This window comes from Acipenser ruthenus, chromosome 5 (genome assembly GCF_902713425.1).
Source record: "Acipenser ruthenus chromosome 5, fAciRut3.2 maternal haplotype, whole genome shotgun sequence".
Taxonomy (NCBI): Eukaryota; Metazoa; Chordata; class Actinopteri; order Acipenseriformes; family Acipenseridae; genus Acipenser; species Acipenser ruthenus.
The window spans coordinates 20,557,390-20,576,344 of NC_081193.1; the positions used below are offsets into that span (position 1 = coordinate 20,557,390).

At 37.5% G+C, this 18,955-nt stretch overlaps 1 protein-coding gene across 1 annotated transcript in view; it reads left to right on the forward strand.

Annotated features, from left to right (window-relative positions):
* LOC117402356 (tyrosine-protein kinase Mer) overlaps nucleotides 1-18,955 on the forward strand; it is a 37,027-nt gene that overhangs the window by 15,454 nt on the left and 2,618 nt on the right. The window contains exons 5-18 of the mRNA XM_034003417.3: nucleotides 4,298-4,384; nucleotides 4,494-4,609; nucleotides 6,593-6,785; nucleotides 7,767-7,912; nucleotides 13,011-13,161; nucleotides 14,479-14,629; nucleotides 15,750-15,838; nucleotides 16,194-16,289; nucleotides 16,453-16,533; nucleotides 16,914-17,006; nucleotides 17,218-17,339; nucleotides 17,604-17,713; nucleotides 18,078-18,237; nucleotides 18,700-18,836. Coding sequence (XP_033859308.3) covers nucleotides 4,298-4,384; nucleotides 4,494-4,609; nucleotides 6,593-6,785; nucleotides 7,767-7,912; nucleotides 13,011-13,161; nucleotides 14,479-14,629; nucleotides 15,750-15,838; nucleotides 16,194-16,289; nucleotides 16,453-16,533; nucleotides 16,914-17,006; nucleotides 17,218-17,339; nucleotides 17,604-17,713; nucleotides 18,078-18,237; nucleotides 18,700-18,836 — 1,732 coding nt within the window. The remainder of the gene's footprint in view (nucleotides 1-4,297; nucleotides 4,385-4,493; nucleotides 4,610-6,592; nucleotides 6,786-7,766; nucleotides 7,913-13,010; nucleotides 13,162-14,478; nucleotides 14,630-15,749; nucleotides 15,839-16,193; nucleotides 16,290-16,452; nucleotides 16,534-16,913; nucleotides 17,007-17,217; nucleotides 17,340-17,603; nucleotides 17,714-18,077; nucleotides 18,238-18,699; nucleotides 18,837-18,955) is intronic.

The window sequence follows — 18,955 nt, forward strand, 5'->3', positions numbered from 1 at the left end:
CTGAGGAGTCAAAGTGTCATAAATTACAGACCAATCTATTTTTCTCTTAAAAGTGAAACACTTAACAAAGAGCATTTATCAATGTTTTCATTATAACATGCAGGTTCTTCACGGTGCTTCTATGACCTGTATAACTATAACCCACCATGACAGAATTCACTACAGTGGTATTTAAAGGACCAATGTGTAGCTCTTGGGGGTGGGGGGAGAATGTGATTCTTGATGCACTTGAGGCAAGAGAAATACATAAAAGTCTAAAGGAAATGTGGTTTAATAATGCTGTACTAGGAATGAGAAGGCTTCCAGTGAAAGATTGGTAATAGATACTGGGACACATTTACTAAGCTTTTTTCTCCAGTGCAAATTAGAAAACTGCTATGTTGAAACAGTTCTAAAACTAGCATTTTTTATGTAGGCCAGTTTACTTTTGACTGATTTTATACTGAAACGTTGTGAATCGACATCTTGTGGTTCCTCTGTGTTTGTAGTGCAAATAATAAAATAAAATAAAATAAAACAAAGTTTGTGCTTCCAGAAACCATAGGATGGACTGCTTCCCAACTTCTATTTGAGAGGGAAACTGAAGCCTTGCTTCATACTTCAAAAGATTTGGCTGCCAAGTCTAGTTTGAGGCCAATAAGTGCACCACTTTTATTGGTGTTTTGTGACCCTGTGTATTTACACTGCACTCAAACAGCGGGGAACTCTGTTTACCTAGGCCCAATACAATTCTGAAGTAAAAGCTGATTTTGATTTTCAGACCAATGTCAGACTCACACTTGTGTTTGTAAGGCTGGGTAACAACCTGGTGCAGCCCCTGGTGCTTCAAAGCGTTTCCTCTATTCTTTAATTAACTCCTGTATTTTAAAGAAGAAAAAGTCATGTTAATGTTACAGAACGAGAAACAAAACACCCCGAGAGTTCTGATGAGAACTTGGATTCTATTACTTTGTTGTTTGGTTTTTAGTTTAGTTAACAGGTGTTTGACTGCTTTAAAAAAGAAAGACTGGAATAAATGCATCGAAAGTATGGCCCAGTTTGTCATTGAATTTTACAAATGTCTTTAGTGTTTTATAGTGATTCAGAGCCCAACACAAATCATTTTCTACAGTGTTAAGTGTATGCTGTTTTTTCTTTAAAAGAATAAATAACTTATGAGGTTAATTTGGGAGCTCCTATAATAGATGCACCTTAGGTCTTTATTATTATTATTATTATTATTATTATTATTATTATTATTATTATTATTATTATTATTAAAATCCAGGTGTTTTCCTAAACGACTGACATGTTTTTGCCCCTGACATTATTATTTCCCCCTGATTTTTTTTTTTTATACAAATAACCTGTATTGTGGTATTAACTTTTTGTAGTACTGTCATTTGATGCTTTTCTTAATGTCAAGTTAAAGAAAATCTGTAAACAAACAAAAAAAATACAGAAAACGGCCTATTTATTTATAATAATAATATGTTTCTATCAGATTGAACCTTCAAGGCCTTGAGCATTCCATAAGAGGGTCTTTTCAGAGCAGGGAGGTGGGCTTGTTAACATTGGGCTTAAGAGATTTATAGTATTTGATTGATCGGCTTTTTCTTCATCTGCACTTTTTTTCTTTCAGAAAAAGCAGAATTAGAAACATCTAATGTATGATGAAGAGTCCATATAAAGTTTAGTTAAGCAAACTTAGTATACCACAATACACACATTTATATGGGCTACATTGCTACTCTTTTCTCCCTGTTGCAAAACTTAAAGTGCATGTATTGTAGAACTGTGGCGACTCATAAAGTAATTCATAACATTTAATCCTGAATTTAAGATTTTACAATGAAGTTTCCTCTTGATGTCATTGCATCATGATATCAAACCTTCATTGACGGAAAGGCCGCCTCATGCAAATGAGAGCTTCCCACGTCGGATAAATTCTGTGTCTGTTAAAGAGCACAGAGGAAGCAATGAGAACAATATGAACTTTATAATCCACTAATTTGCTTTCTCGGAACTGTGTGTTGCGTTCAACCTAAAATGAGCTTCACATTGGAATGGAAGCAGCAGTCTGGCATGGTCTGTGCCACCCACAGTGAACTGGATGGGTTTGGATAGCCAGAAGAGGGGCATTCAGAAAAAGGAATCTGCTGCCCAAACTATAGCAGGGGAAACTCAGAAAAAATCTTGTGCAGTGAATTAATGCACCGAAAATACAAATAATTAATTTCATATTCTGTGGACTTAACTTTTGAAGAGAATGTCATTGAAAGTTTGTATTTGATATTACAAATCACAAATCAACCAATCACAGTGAAGTATTTGCCAAAATTCCAGTACGTCTTGTCCTGTGTCCAGATGTCAACCTGTGCCGTGCATAGAACACCACACTTCAATTCAGTTCACTTGAGGTGCTGTGACCCAACAGTTTTTAAATACAGTTCAAAACAATGCTGTTCTTTTTTGTTTGTGATTTGTTTTAGTCTAATCCTCGACTGCAGTGAAAAGATTTTTGTACTTCTTTGTAACTCTAGCAGTGGTTTTGTGTCACAAACTTTACACTGAAAATAACTGAAATGATCAGAGCAGCCTCTGTTTGGAGCAGACTGAGTCTTGGCAGTTTTAATCAGTTTAAACTCTTATGGAAATGTGGTGCTTAAACGTGAGTGTGTGCATGGTGTTCTAGGTTAAACGGACTGTGCAAATATAATAGGATTTTCCTGTAAATCAGTCATGCGCACAATTATATAAACTGCATGCATAACAGAATGTTGTCTGCCCAAATATTTGTTAATCCCCCCCCCCCCCCCCACAGTAAACGGTTTTGCAATTTTGGTATGTCGGAAAGGCACAATGGATAGAAGACTATAGTGACTATTCTCCTCCTTTATCCCAGACTGGGAGATTTTAAGGTGCAGAGTCATCGCTTTCAAAACTTCATCAGGTTCGCAACTTTGAATGTTTTTTAAAGGGTTTTGAAAGCAAGCACTAAATCTAGTGATTTGTAGAAGTGGAATAGCAATTTTTCCCATTGCTTATTTGCAAAGCAGCATATTGATGGCAGAAGCTAAAATTAAGAAAAGAAAGTGCTTCTTGTGGTCTAGGGGTTAAATTTAACTCATTTATATTTGCTCATGACTTTTAGATTTAAACTGAGTTTCATTCTGTTTGCTGGTTTTATGATCCTATATAAACTTATAATAGTTTATTATATGGCTAGCCTTTGTAACCCGTTCCTACAAAAGTTCACCTTTCTGGTTCGTAATAATAAAAAAAAAAAAAAAAAAAAAAAAGATTGTTTTAGTCCCATCACATGGGGTATCTAATCTGAAACTCCCTTGATATGACAAAAAAAAAAAAAAAAAAAGAAATCTGAGTCGGCTGTAATTTCTTCTATAGCAATCATTTTCTGAGAGTTTTTCTGAGTAGCTCAGGAGGCTCTGGCAAATTATTTGGCTAATAAAGAAACTTTAGTTCTTCCTTAAAGAACAATGGGGGGTTTCTATCAGCATATTAACACTTTCATTTGCTGCCAGATTTGAGTTTCTGTTGTAAACCACATTCTAAGATTGAAACTCTCTGCAACAAAGGCTACTGGTAAAATTCAGAATTCAGGCAGTCAATGTTACCCAAGCCAAACAATCCTAAAACACTGGTTTTTTTTAATGTGGGATCATCTGTTAAAGAGAAATGTATGTCAGTTATTTTATTTTTAGCTTCATTTTTTTGTTTTTACATAATCCCAAAGCAGAAATCACATGTGCAAGTGGGGGTTGGGGGGGGGGGGGAGTGAATGTTCTTTTCAAATGTCAACTAACTAGGTTGTAGGTTAAACGTTTAGGATAAAAATCTGTTCCATGGGCTAAGTTACATACTGTTAAGTGTTTGTAACTCTGCTTTAATAATTATTGTGTTTGAATCACAAGCTGTGTAATGATGTTGAAGGTGACTCCCTGGGATTCTTCAAGAAGCTGCTTGATGAGATTCTGGGATCAATAAGCTACTGACAACCAAACGAGCAAGATGGGCTGAATGGCCTCCTCTCTTTTGTAAAGTTTCTTATGTTCTTACTGCTTAAATATTCTAAGTAGGAACAAACCTGTTATTTTAAATATACAAATACACTAAAAGGACTCACAGTTAGAGATGTTGGTTTTCACAAAGTCCTCTTATTTTAGGAATAGACTTCATAATATCTTAGTATCTGATAATCACAGGGAGACTGTCACTGCTCATTGAAATGTAATTCTGCTTGTTCTTTCTGTGTAAACTGCAACATCTGATCAAAATCTTTCCTCTCTCTCTCTAGGTATAAACAAGCCTGTGAAGTATAGTTGTGAAGCCCATAATAACAAGGGAGTCTCCACATCCAATGAAGCTCACATTAATATTAAAGGTTTGTGTGAAACAGCGTTTCTCTTGATATGATCCACATAATAATCATCTTCTGTTTGTCAGTGATAGATCTATAAAAATGTATAACAACAGCATGTCATTTAATGCAGAGGCTCCATCCCCACTGGTTGAGCTGTACATTACTAACCGATCAGCTCACAGCATATCTCTGATGTGGATTCCCGGGCATGATGGTTTCTCTCCTCTCAGAGTCTGCCAGATTTCTGTAAGTAAATGTCTTTGCATTAGTAATTAAAAGAAGAGATCTTCCTTTTTCCTCCAGCTCGGTTTAATAACGTTCTTATTCTTCTTATAGAAGTTATTTTAGCGAAGTAGATCCACTGGATCTAGCATCTCACATGTCCTGCCTCTGTCTCCAGGGATTATATTGACCTGTATTGGAATGGATCTATGACACTTCTGCTGTGTTTCATGGAAGAATGCCAGTGGCATCTTTAATATCCACAGAGTGGACCGGACAGTTCCTCCTCCAGCATAGCATAGCACCCCTTTACTAGCACCATGCTGGAGTTGTTTGAGCTCCGGTTCAGAGCGATGAGTGACTCCCTAGTTAGCCTCTATCTTCACTCATTTTCTGTGGAGGTCGCCCATCCATGTATTAAGAACATAAGAACATAAGAAAGTTTACAAACGAGAGGAGGCCATTCGGCCCATCTTGCTTGTTTGGTTGTTAGTAGCTTATTGATCCCAGAATCTCATCAAGCAGCTTCTTGAAGGATCCCAGGGTGTCAGCTTCAACAACATTACTGGGGAGTTGGTTCCAGACCTTCACAATTCTCTGTGTAAAAAAGTGCCTCCTATTTTCTGTTCTGAATGCCCCTTTATCTAATCTCCATTTGCGACCCCTGGTCCTTGTTTCTTTTTTCAGGTCGAAAAAAGTCCCCTGGGTCGACATTGTCAATACCTTTTAGAATTTTTAATGCTTGAGTCAGATCACCGCATAGTCTTCTTTGTTCAAGACTGAATAGATTCAATTTTTTTAACCTGTCTGCATACGACATGCCTTTTAAACCCGGGATAATTCTGGTCTCTCTTCTTTACACACTTTCTAGAGCAGCAATATCCTTTTTGAACACAATATTCTAGGTGAGGTCTTACTAATGCATTGTAAAGTTTTAACATTACTTCCCTTGATTTAAATTCAACACTTTTCATAATATATCCGAGCATCTTATTGGCCTTTTTTTTTATAGCTTCCCCACATTGTCTAGATGAAGACATTTCTGAGTCAACATAAACTCCTAGGTCTTTTTCATAGATTCCTTCTTCAATTTCATCATCTCCCATATGATATTTATAATGCACATTTTTATTGCCTGCGTGCAATACTTTACACTTTTCTCTATTAAATGTCATTTGCCATGTGTCTGCTCAGTTCTGAATGGTGTCTAGATCATTTTGAATGACCTTTGCTGCTGCAATAGTGTTTGCCACTCCTCCTATTTTTGTGTCGTCTGCAAATTTAACAAGTTTGCTTACTATACCAGAATCTAAATCATGAATGTAGATTAGGAATAGCAGAGGACCTAATACTGATCCCTGTGGTACACCACTGGTTACCTCGCTCCATTTTGAGGTTTCTCCTCTAATCAGTACTTTCTGTTTTCTACATGTTAACCACTCCCTAATCCATGTGCATGCATTTCCTTGAATCCCTACTGTGTTCAGTTTGAGAATTATTAACCAGGCCCAGCCCTGCTTAGCTACTGAGATAGGACAATATGAAGCTTTGTATTTCACTTAAATAGGCAGTAGGCTCTGCTGCTGTGCACAGTTCTATCAAACAGTTCAGATGTAATTTAAAATGATTACATGGAAGTGAAACAGTTTTCAGATAAAGCATCTCGATTTGTGTAGTTGACTGTATCCCACCCAGCAATATCCACAGTGCAATTTTCAATCGTATTACCTTGCAAATAGGATTATTGTACTTGGTGTTGTTTTTCCAGTTGTATTTTGTATTTTAGTTTGGCTTAGTTTATTGACAAATAAGCAGAAAGTGAGAGAAACACAACAATTTAACAGTATAAATCTAGCAAAATCACTTGGTTACAGGAAGGAGTGGTTAAATTATTGTTCTCCTGCTATTTAAAATATAACAGTGGACACTGTACAATAATTACACTTTAAAATTTCAACTAAAATAATAAAAAGAGTTTAAACCCTGTCAATGCTATTCATGTTCTAGGTAATACAGACTGCCATGGGCAAAGCCAACAATGCCAGTTCCCTTAGGCGTTTCAACGTCACAGTGCCACCTTATCAAAATGAGATCACTCTGCTGAAAGCTATGACATCATACAACATAAGCATATCCTGTATGAATGAAATTGGATGGTCTGGGCCCAGCTACTGGATACAAACTAATACCACTGAAGGAGGTAGGAATGCTGATCTACTTAATTTTTCAAGTTTGTTTAATATCAGTAATACTGATGGGTACAACTTGTATTGGTGGGGGAGGATGAAAAAAGAATGATTGGGGTATCTTTTACCTTTCTCTTTGGGCTACTTTGGCATTTCCTGTGGTTCTAAATGGTTTGTTTAACTGATATTGCTCTGCATAAAGCATTCCTAGAACCGAAAAGGAAATAACACAATGTGCTTAGAGCATGCCTCTTCAAGGTGTGGTGGCTCACAGTTTCCTTCTTATTCCCAAGGGGCCCAACCTTTTAGTTTCTATTGTACATAACTGATCATGTTTCTGTAGGTGAAATTTGAATGCCTGGTACATTTTGATTGTCTCATTTTTGGAGAATGTTTACCATCATATTGCTGCTAAATACTGCAAGTTATTAGTCAGAGGTTGCATTTACACAGATTTCTGCATCATTTTACCCAGCAAACCTTAATAAAATGCAAATACAGCAATACATTTCCATAATGGGAACTTCTTGTTTTCCAGATAATAAAGACGCTTTGAGATATGGGCTTTATCCTCACTGCAAAACTTTTCACTAATTGTCTAGATCAAATTCAATCATGGTTACATTGTAAAAGCCTTAAGACCATTTTCGGTTCATATTTGCTGTTCTAATGACATTCCTAAACCACAATGGCAGTAAACATTAAATGCAGAAGTGTTTTTGTCTGGTTATCCCATTAAATGCTGATGCCGTTTTTATGCCATTGGCCTTACCCTTCTTGGCACCACTTTTAAAGTCTGTCACCAAATCCTTGCTACTTATTGTAGTACTTTAACTCCCTTTTCATTACATATCAGATATTATCAAAAGGGCGTGTGTGAGAAGATTTTTTTTTTTTTTTTTTAATTCTTGACATTTCAAATAGAACAAATAGAGCTAATTTCCTAATATTGTTTCTTTATATATATCTGTAACGTGCCATAACATGTTTTATAGTCCCTTCTGCAGCCCCGGGGAGTGTTTCAGTTGCTCTTAACGGGTCCAGTCTGGTAGTGAAATGGGAGAGCCCTGCAGAGGAGCAGATGAATGGCGTTCTGAGTGAATATGAAGTGCTTATCGGTGAGGAGGGACGTGACCACCATGTAAGTACTGTACCAACACACATCACGCCATCTCTGCTTTAATGCACCCAAGAAATCAACTAAAATACCCTTTATTCCAGTCAGTGCGGGGTCTTGCTGTTATACTGCACTAGGTGCTTATGTTTAAAATATTACAGTCTACATGGTTCCATATAATTAAGCAATATTCTGAATTGTGTACATTGAGAAAATAAATGTCCAAATTCTTGATTATATTAATGCCTAACACCCCTTTAATAATGAAAAACAGGTATCAGTTGAAGTGGTAGGTGATGGTGATATGCATACATCCGATGTTACAGTTGTTGGGAAAGGGTTTGCCCTCCATACCTGCCCTATTGTTCACCCTCCATTCATTAATATGAGGAGAGATCACCAAGGATACTAATGCAGCCCTTGTATCAATAAAGCTTATTAAAATTGTGTGTGTTTGAGTGTCTGTACACATGAATGTCCCTTCTATTATGAAGCACTGTATTTACTGTCTAGTATGCTTCACCTCTGAGTCATTTCAGCTCAAATGGACAATGGGGGTTCTGCGATCTGTTACGACATTTAATTGTTTTTTTTTTTATTGCAATATGTCAAGGTCAACCACTACATGGGATAAAATGAGGTCAAAGATCATCCAAATGGGCATTTTTACCACCTTCAGACCCTTGCTCAAGATGTGGGGGATGAGTTCACAGCTCCTCTTTTGCATACACATGACACCTACCTTATTGGAAAAGTTGTTGTTGTTTGATTTTTCAGTAGACTGTACCTCTGAGAATTTCTATCTTGTGACTGCTGTCCTTCTCTATGGCTATCTTCAGTGTTGCAAGTGTGGAAATTAGAATTGCTGACTCCCGTGTTCCCCACATGCAGTGTCATAGTTGAACTTCCTACTTTTTATTTCAACAAGTGTGACCAGTGGTTGCTTCTGTAAGCCCTATGTAAGTTCTGGGAACAAATGTCTCCAGTTGTTTGCTTTCGGAGTCAGCAGTCTGCTTTGTACGGGATTTGAGCCACTGTTTCAGCCGTATGATTGGCATACTAGTAAATATTGGTCATTCTCAATGTTATTTCAGCTGTTTAGAAAACTAGAACTTGAGGTGTAGGGGAGTAAGTGTCTACTTCTTAGTAGCAGCTAACACCCTGTTGTGTCATTAGGGTTTACATACTCCACCCACCAGCTCCCACATTTCGGATAACAATTAAAAATTATCACTTTATAATTACTTACTGTATACGGTATTGGACTTTCACCCTCCAGGAATATGGAGGCTGTATTTTATAGTTAGGGTCTGTATATTGCGGTGTATATGCAAGGCTGTGGTAGAGCAGACACTCCTGCATGTGAGTGTGTGGTTTGTGGCTGGCAGCCATCTTGGCTCTCTTCTAGAGGTACAGTTTGGGACCAAGATGGCCACCTTTGCACAGATGTCCCTGTAAATTGGATTCCCAGGGCAGGGATGTAAATAAGAAAGAAGAAATGAAGAGCTTTTACTGAAAGCCTAATTAGACACGCTTGGGCTTGTGTTATCCACATACAGCGTCTATTGTAACTCGTAGCTAAAATTTGGAATGGATCATAGTGATCTGCAATAGGGTGCCAGTGCTTGTGCGATGTTCAGGGAAGAACAATCTCGACCAGCACATGAATGAGGTGTACCATTGGTAATGCCATTGGTAACAACTGGTAATTCTCATATTTCCTTGGCAGCTGAGGCTGCGGTATTGCTGATGATCACCTGGATCATCAAGTAAAATGTATCCCATTCAGTATGCAGTCCCCATTCAGTTTCATGTTAGTTACATTTTTGGTAAGACAGGAGCAGAAGCATTTCTGTTTTTAATAAATCAGCTTATAAATTATTTGAAAATAAAGTTATTTGAAATACTATTTGATTTTAAAAACAAAATCAGCAAGCATTGGTTTGTCAAGGAAACAGGACCTTGTCTAGTCTAATATTGGACTTTATAATACAGTACACCCTCACTATAACAAACCTGTTGGGGTCCAAGCCTTTTGTTCGTTATATTGTGGGGTTCATTATAGCGAAAGGACAATCAAAATGAACGATAAACTGTTGGAGTAAATTAATGCGATGATCTTGTAAATAAAAGTAGAATTACATGTAGCCTATCTGTTTGTCTCATGTATGCAGTATTCTGCCTTTGCTTTATCCTATTCGTTAAAGAATTAAAACGCAGTACAAAAAGCAAAAATCACGAATTGAAGCTGATTTTTTTTATTCAAATCTGACATGAATCATTTCAAAGTGCACCAAATCTTAATCCAACATGCAAGAATCCCAAACTGAGCTTTTATCCCAAATCAACCCGACATGAAGTGTCTGACATGAATAGTTCAAATGTTGTTTTTGTTGTTGCTTCGCCACACGGTTGCTGAACAAGCCAAAAAACAGAGTGCTTTTTGACAACCTGTAGTCACGACAGAGATATGCCTGCATTACTGCTTTTTTCAAACGATCAATATAGTTTCCAGCTTTGTTGCAACATGAAATGATTTTAGTTTTGGAGGTAGTTGCACAGCGTGTGCTTTTTATTAAGACAAAATAGTTTACTTCACTGTGGAGGTGGCATCCCGTGTGTACAGACCAGGTTGTTGACAGTGTATGTTTATATTATCTTTTTTTGCTTTTTTTTATTTGGGGTCCAGGTTCGTTATAGCTGAAAGTTTGTTATAATGAAGGCCATTATAGCGAGGGTGTACTGTAATACAGGATAGCAGTCCTTATAAAAGTTTACCATAGCAAAAGCATAGCAAACCAGAATAAACTATGATAAATGCATAGTATAACCATGGGAAATACATAGTAAAATGGCAAAAATGCCAGGGTAAACTTTATATACACGTGTCCAAACTAATGGTGTTTTTCAAATTCTGATGTGGGCGACCTAGTTTATCCACTACTTCAAAACACTCCATAAAAATATAAGTTAAAAATAAGTCAAGTTGACAAAAACGTTTTGGTTAGAGCTGTCATCATTTGGTTAGTCGTTGGTTAGTATGTCTTCCGCTAGAGTGCGTCGTTAGCTTGGGGTTGTAGGGTTTAAAAAACAAACAAAAAACACAATATGTTGAACTTATGTCAAATTATTATGATTACTAAACTTTATAATGTTGTATTGATACATTTTCACATTAATCTGTTACAGTACTATTCTGAAAATAATTGAATATGTATAAATAAGAATATTTATGCTTTACATGTTAAGATATTTTAACATTGTGTAATTTCACTACCAGAGCAGCAGCAGAGAAACATATCCTTTTCTCTTTCTGGTACAAAAGTTCCCCTCAGACCCTGATAAAAACTAGGTTGGTAGTATCCAAAAACTGGCTTGTGCTTAGATTAGCAGTTTTTATAAAGCTTTTGTTCTAGGGATCACGGATGCCGTTTCATGTTGCGCACTTGTTTTTGTCTGACACAGAAAGCCTGGTGGAATTTACACTTTCGGTTTGTGTTGTTTTTCAGTAGAATGGCAGCCTTTATGTTCAGGTCATTTCAGAGGCTAGCTGTGAAGTGGGCCCTTCATTGAAATGTTATCCTGCAGGCCTACTGTGCTGACTAAATGTAATTTTGTGTGTTTTTGCCTGCCTGTCTGTCTGCCTTTTTGACATTATTATTATTATTATTATTATTATTATTATTATTATTATTATTATTATTATTAGTTTATTTAGCAGACACCTTTACCCAAGCGACTTACATAGACTAAGGTGTGTGAAATATCCATCAGCTGCAGAGTCACTTACAATTACGTCTCACCCGAAAGACAAAGCACAAGGAGGTTAAGTGACTTGCTCAGGTTCACACAATTAGTCAGTAGCTGGTGGAATACGTGCTGATCTAAAACAACTGAATTATGTCGAAGTCATGCACAACAATAAAGGCCCGATATTTTCATTTTTCATATGCCAAAGGCTTGGGCTACCCCCTCAGGCAATGACTGTGATACAGGAGAATGTTGTCCGGTTTCCTCCCTAGTGGTACATTTCCTTTTGCGGAAGCTGACCCCATCATGACAATTTTTAGACAAGCTCAGCTGACTCATATGCGTCGGAATGGAAAAAAAAACAATGGGCCTGATGAACATGGCACCACTCCTAATCCTTAACCTTATAAATTGTTAAATGCACCTGTGACTAACGTACATTGGAATAACAGAATATCTGGGGGAATGTGCATATGGTGATTAGCTCATTTTTGTAGGTCACTTAAAAGAACTTGACTGTACAGCTATGACCAAAAATGTCACATGCTGAATAATGTTTCATTAACATATTGAAATACATACTGCTTTGTAGTTTTCCATATACATAACAAAAAACTGACAATTGAAAAACGTGACATTTCAAAATCTAAGATGAAATACTTTACTATTATTGCGGCTTCCAGGAGACTCTTTGTTTTGGGGGGGGGGGGGGGTAAATAGTACTTCTGTTAAAATTATGCTCAGTGATGACTCTCAGCTTTTCAGCATTTCCATTTGAGAATGCATTTTATAAAAATGTCATAGTATAGGATGTCTCAAATTGGTGTAACAGGTGCCAGCCTTTTACAGCACTCGTCACAAAGACTACTTAGAAGGCTTGCTCAATACTACATCCCTTTCTTTCCTTCCTGTCTGTCTCCAAATCACTTTTTATCTCTTGGTCAGGCACTGATGACCAGGTGGTGTTACACAACGGTTAGTTCTGTATCACATGCTCTCCCTCATGGCACGCAGACTTGGTGCTGACATTTTTACCTTCCTCTTTCTGCCTTCTTTCTTCAAATGACTAAAACAAACAAAATATTTCACTATACATTTAGCTTTTGACATTAAATGAAAAAGGGTTAGGGTTTTCATAGCCATGCAAAAATGGCGCAATTTGAATTAATTGAATGGCTGTAGCAGATGATTTAGAATAGACCACCGCATATATAGTGCTGCGGTATATTATATTATATACAGTATTTGTTTCTTGAATTTGGTAATCAAAATTAAGTTTCTCCTGATGAAACCCTAAAATAGACTGCACCTTATTGCAGTAGACTCTAGAGAATGCTTTATTTTCCTGTTTTGGTTTTCTTTTTTCTTTTAGATGATCTTCAAGGAACTTGAGAACATAGCTCGAATCCCCTTACACAAGTTACAGGCTTCCAACGTGACCTACAGAGTTCAAGTGGCAGCCGTCACCAAAGCTGGAAGAGGTCTTCTGAGTAAAGCAGTAGGGGTGTTTGTACCTGGAACTGGTATGTTCATCACAAGGAATCTATTAAAGTGATAATCCAGTGCACAGCCTGGTTCATTAATAAATAGCGGCTCCGAAATCAAACACTGAGAGGCAAATAGAAGTGGGAGGCCATTGATGATGATGATGATGGTACCATGTTCCTCAGCTAAATTGTCACTTTTTTTCCAAATCACAATTTAGCTTTTGTGTGTGTGTGGCAAAGTGGTTTGCAGTGTGCAGGTGTAGAGGTGATGTAGTGCTCAAGACAATGACAAACAACAAAGTACTGGTAAAATGGTAGTTTATTTATAATCCAAAGTCTGATGACAACAGTAAAGAAATGGAGGGGCTGGCAATACACAACGATGTGTATTGCACAGTTCAATAAACAATGGGTTGTAGTCCCGAAATAATAGACATCGTTAAATACACACACAAAACACAGACATGGTCACAAGTCCAAAGTGAGTGCTGTAGTGCTCGTGGTGAAATACAATTTTAATCCGTGAACAATGGTGCAGTGTTGTCCGGGTTTGTGCTGGCCTTTAGCGACAGCTCCGGATCGTGTTAGCCGTCTAATAAATAACAAGCAGTACAATTAGACGATACAAACAAACAAAACACAAACGGTTATTTTATACTCGTCCTTCAGCGGTTCTCTTAACCATAAACAAAGGAACAGATCACCTAGCCAAGTTTGTACGTTCAGTCACGCCCCCTTGGTGAGCGAGTGCAGCTGTTTCTCCTCCAATCCGCGGTTGCCACATCGCTTTCCCTCTGGGACTCTGTGCACCCTTTCTAGATAGCCAACTTCCACCTAACCCTGGGAATTAATTGTCAGGCCACCCAGTCCAAGGCATTCTGTTCCCTTTACACAGCGCCCTCACAGGTCGGGAGAGAGATTTATCACCAAGAATCATTCTGTCTCTGTCACGGTGTGTCATACATAACATTTATGCTATAAATATAATAGATATTATTTTGTTAGTTTAGGGTTCCCCAAGGTCTCCCCTGGTAAAGGCACAACTGCGTGGTGTGCAGGGTGAGCCATACAGCCAGGAGAGTGCAGGTTCATGTTCTGACTGTGCAAAGTCACTCTTCACTTGGGTATCCAGAGGGAGCCTCACATTGGCTTTGGTGCTGCTTGTGGGCTGGCACTATTTTTAAGTTTGTTACTAGTTTAACATTAACATCCGAACTACCCAGTGTATTTCATGCTTGTTTTGTTTGACACAATAGAAAGAAATGTTGACATTATTTTTTGATGTACTGTAGTACATGTATGCCAGCTATTACTAACATGCCATATTCATTGTATCAATCTTCTACAATTCAGGTATAATATTTGCTCCGTCCTCTACCCCTGTGACCCGAAGCCCGGATTCTTTCTACATTGTCTTGGGGACCTTGTGCTTCGTCATTGTAATGACACTGCTCGTGTGCATATTTGTGACAGTCAGGAAAAGAGTAATGGAGACCCGGTTTGGGTAAGTTCAGCTGCCTTATTTTGTTGAGCATTGGCACCAAATAACCAAGCACATCCCAAGGACATCCTTTAACCCTTTAACCCCTTAGAGACCCCCAGAAACTGTAAAACAGCAGCACTGTGACAGAGTAGTGGAACCCTGCACAGAAACCTGCACTTACAAGGTTTCTTGCCTTTCCTGCGCCTCAGCTTTCCTGCATGAGAATGCTAGGATTGTAAGGTAAATTTAGGACTGTGAATGGGCAGGCAATGAATAGGCAGGGAGATTAATGGGAAGCCTCTGCCTAGTCAGGGATGAGAAGGAGCTCCTAAATGTTGGCTGTTTGTTATCAGTGAACTGCTAACTGTTGTTTATGTCAACCTGATTTTGTTATTATTTATTTGCCTGTCAATTGAGGGTAATTTTCTTTGTGGGTTATACTGCTGTTTTTTTTATTTTTTTTTATTTAAACGTTATTTAGACATGTGCTCCCAAGTGTTTAACCTGAAGTTCTGTTTGCTACCGTTTTACTGGCATCAAGTATACCCCTCAGCCGTGCCCTCTCACAAGCACACAACTCATGTTGTTGGGAATTCCCTCATCCGGCTTCTGATGTAGTTTAATACAGGTCTCTAAAGACAGACCGTTTCCTCAGTAGGGGTTGTTATTGCCAAGTGGATGAGTATAACGAAGTGTTAAAGTAACTGCTGCAGTTCAGACGTGCTGTTAATAAAGCCAAGGCTTTTTCTAGAATTACAGTGAAGCACCTGCAGCTGCAGTGATCTAATCGGAGCACAAAGTTTATTCAGCTGAACTTTAAAAATATTTTTTTTTTCTGGAAACAATTAGTTCAAGCTTGGCAGTCTGCGTCACAACAATATTCAAGATTACTGATAAAGTAACTTTATGAAGAGTTCTGGTAATCTTACTATGTCAGGTAATTAAAACACAACACCAGATAACAGATTTATTTGTGTATAAATTTAATTTGGAACTGATCCTAAGATGAGGCTTTAACATTAGTCTGCATAGTATCTATGCTTCGTTGTTTTGCTGTTTTTGGGTGGTTTTTTTGGGGGGGTTTTTTTAAACAAGTTATTTGTCAATGGTTTTATGTGACTATATCTGGTTATCTTGACAGGCATGCTTTCAGTGGGGGTGAGGAAATGCTACCTACTGTACAGTACAGAGCCAATAACACCTTCAACAGGAAACCGATTGAAGTTACATGTATGTGTTTGTTTATATTTCGTACATACGTGTCCAATTTCTGATATGGGATTACACGTGTAGTGGATGTAGGTCATAGTGACTTACTTTTTTCGTGGTACTGAATTCTACAATGTGCTGTCATTATTACTTTTACAGGATACATATTTTATTTGCATACATTTTATAAGCCAAATGGGCATTATATAATTATTTAAAAAAGATCTAACAATGCATTTTTTTAGATGAATTATTTAGTCAGAATGTTATTTAGTCATTAGTAAGATATAGCTAATAGAAAGATTTCTTTCTCATATGATATAAAAACCTGGTATTTAGTTAATGGTTAAATAGATTGAATCATTTTTTTCTCCAGTAAGCAATTTGGGAATAAGTAAAGGCCTGCAGACCAAACTACTCGATGTAATGACTGACAAGAAGTTGCTTTCGATTGGCAAAATACTTGGAGAAGGTAAGAGTGCATTCTGCTTTGTGTCGAGACTGTTCCTGATTGTGTGCTGCAGCTGCTGTCCTCTAATCCCCTTTGGATGTGAGCTGCAAACCACAAATAGGCTGGCAAAACAATAGAGAATTCAATTAGATTACAGCTCTGCATAATTCACCTCTGTTAACAGGAGAGTTTGGTTCAGTGATGGAAGGCCACCTGAAGCAGGCAGATGGAAGCAGTCAGAAAGTTGCAGTGAAAACCATGAAATGTAAGCATTGCTTTTTTCCTTTCAGCTAGACCATATATTTTTACCAGTCCAGCACAACTGTCATCCCCTTTTAGCTTTGGGCAGCCAGTTCACTTTCAGCCCAGGTTCACTACTGTTGCAACAGAAGCCAGGCCTATGTGAAATGTTTGTGACTGGTCATGGCAGCAGGTCAACTGCTTTGAGATGAATCTGTCTGAACAGATACAGCCTTTTTCACAAAGCTTAAGAATGATTTTCAATGCCTGTAACATTCATGAGACACTGTTGTTTTTATTAATTCAATAAAAACATTGTTTGTGACCCTGTTCAATTATCAGTTCCATAAGAATTTATATCCCCACAGGATAATTTTGTGTGGAATTTCTGGTCTTTTGTTTCAGTGGATAACTTCTCTCAGAGAGAGATTGAAGAATTCCTTAGTGAAGCAGCATGCATGAAGGACTTCTGTCACCCCAACGTCATCAAACTTCTAGGTAGGGGACTAGCATGTGATTATTGTACAAGTCTTAAAGTATGACATATACACTTGAAACTAGGCAGTGAAGTCTATCTACCCATTATATTTGAGGTAAGTGTATGGTTAGATCACTGTTTTCTTGTAACATAACATGATATACAGACATGGTACTCATTGTATTATATGGTAATTTGACTATTTTTTTGTTTTTGTTTTTTGCACTGTAGGTGTGTGCTTAGAAATTAGTTCCAGGGAGAATTTCCCCAAGCCCATGGTAATTTTGCCATTTATGAAATATGGAGATCTGCATAGCTTTCTGCTTCACTCCAGACTCAATGAAAGCCCACAAGTAAGATTTTAATTGTATTTACATTTCTCTATATAATATGTTATATATTATGTTCTATGTATTATTATTTGGAAGATTACATTTCTGTGTGAAATACATCCGTGAGATTTAGTAAACAATCATTTAAACAAAATTCTATTGAAACCATGTATTTTGTCTGTAAATTGTACAGTACTAAGACTCATTAAATAACGTATTTCTATTTGTGGAAAGCTCCATAAACATTTATTGTAAAAGATTAATGCCTTTTCCATTTTCTTTCAGTTCTTGCCACTGCAGACCCTGTTGAGGTTTATGATAGACATTGCATTGGGAATGGAATACCTCAGCAGCAAGAATTTCCTTCACCGGGATTTAGCAGCGAGGAACTGCATGTAAGTGCGTGCCATTGACAATAATAGTGTCTGATCCATGTTTTGATTCTCGCAACAGCACAGAATATCATGGGATTTCACCAGCATTGCTGTGTTTTTAATTTAGTCATTGCCAATTAGTTTTTTTTAGCATTGCTGTGTTTTAACATAATGACATTTTATTTTTATTTAATCCAGGATTCAGTTTTGCTAAATTGGGTTTTGCCATGTATTGGCAATGTTGGTCTTTATCAGCGGAAATATCTTCAGTGCTGCTGAGAAATCAATTTTATAGTGATTTCAATGGAAGAACCCCTGGGGGAGGGGGTGGGGGGAGCTCCTGTGGTATTTTAATTAGTCTCACTGATCTTACGTTATGTTCCAGGCTACGCAATGATATGACTGTCTGTGTAGCAGACTTTGGATTATCAAAGAAGATTTACAGTGGAGATTATTACAGACAAGGAAGGATAGCAAAGATGCCTGTCAAATGGATTGCCATCGAGAGTCTGGCAGACCGAGTCTTCACTACCAAGAGTGACGTGGTATCAATTATTTAATATATATAACTTTGTGTGTATCGTAATATATTAGTCGTGCCATTCAAACAGTCCTAACACATTGTGTGTATATGTAAATACACTGTATTATATGAACATGTTGGTCAATCTAGCGACTGCAAGCTAGCTGTACAGACACTCACTGTCAACCCCTTGGAAAGTCACTGAAATCCTTCTGCATTCCCATTATTGTTTCTAAATAGTTGCACTACACTCTCATGCTGCTTATATAGTCTAGTCCAATGAATCACATAACATAAATTTGCATACATTGCAGACTACTGGATTTCCTCATGTTACATACATTTTACCTTCTTTTATTGTACCTGTTATAATATATTTAAAAAATATATATGCAGAGAAAGTTTATTAATGTGTTTGTTTGTGCACTTTAATGCACAGGCCTTTTTAATTAAATATAATTATTTTGTTTTTGAATGTTTGCAGTGGGCTTTTGGCATTACAATGTGGGAAATAGCTACACGAGGCATGACTCCTTATCCAGGTGTTCAAAATCACGAAATCTACGACTACCTCCTTCAAGGGCACCGGCTAAAACAGCCTGCAGATTGCCTGGATGAGCTGTGAGTGTCTCAATACACAAGACATGAAAAAAAAAAAGATTCCGTACCTGGTTTCGTTTATTGTTTTCAATTATTGTATTGTATTATGTGCATTTGTTGTACACATTAGTGTACAACGT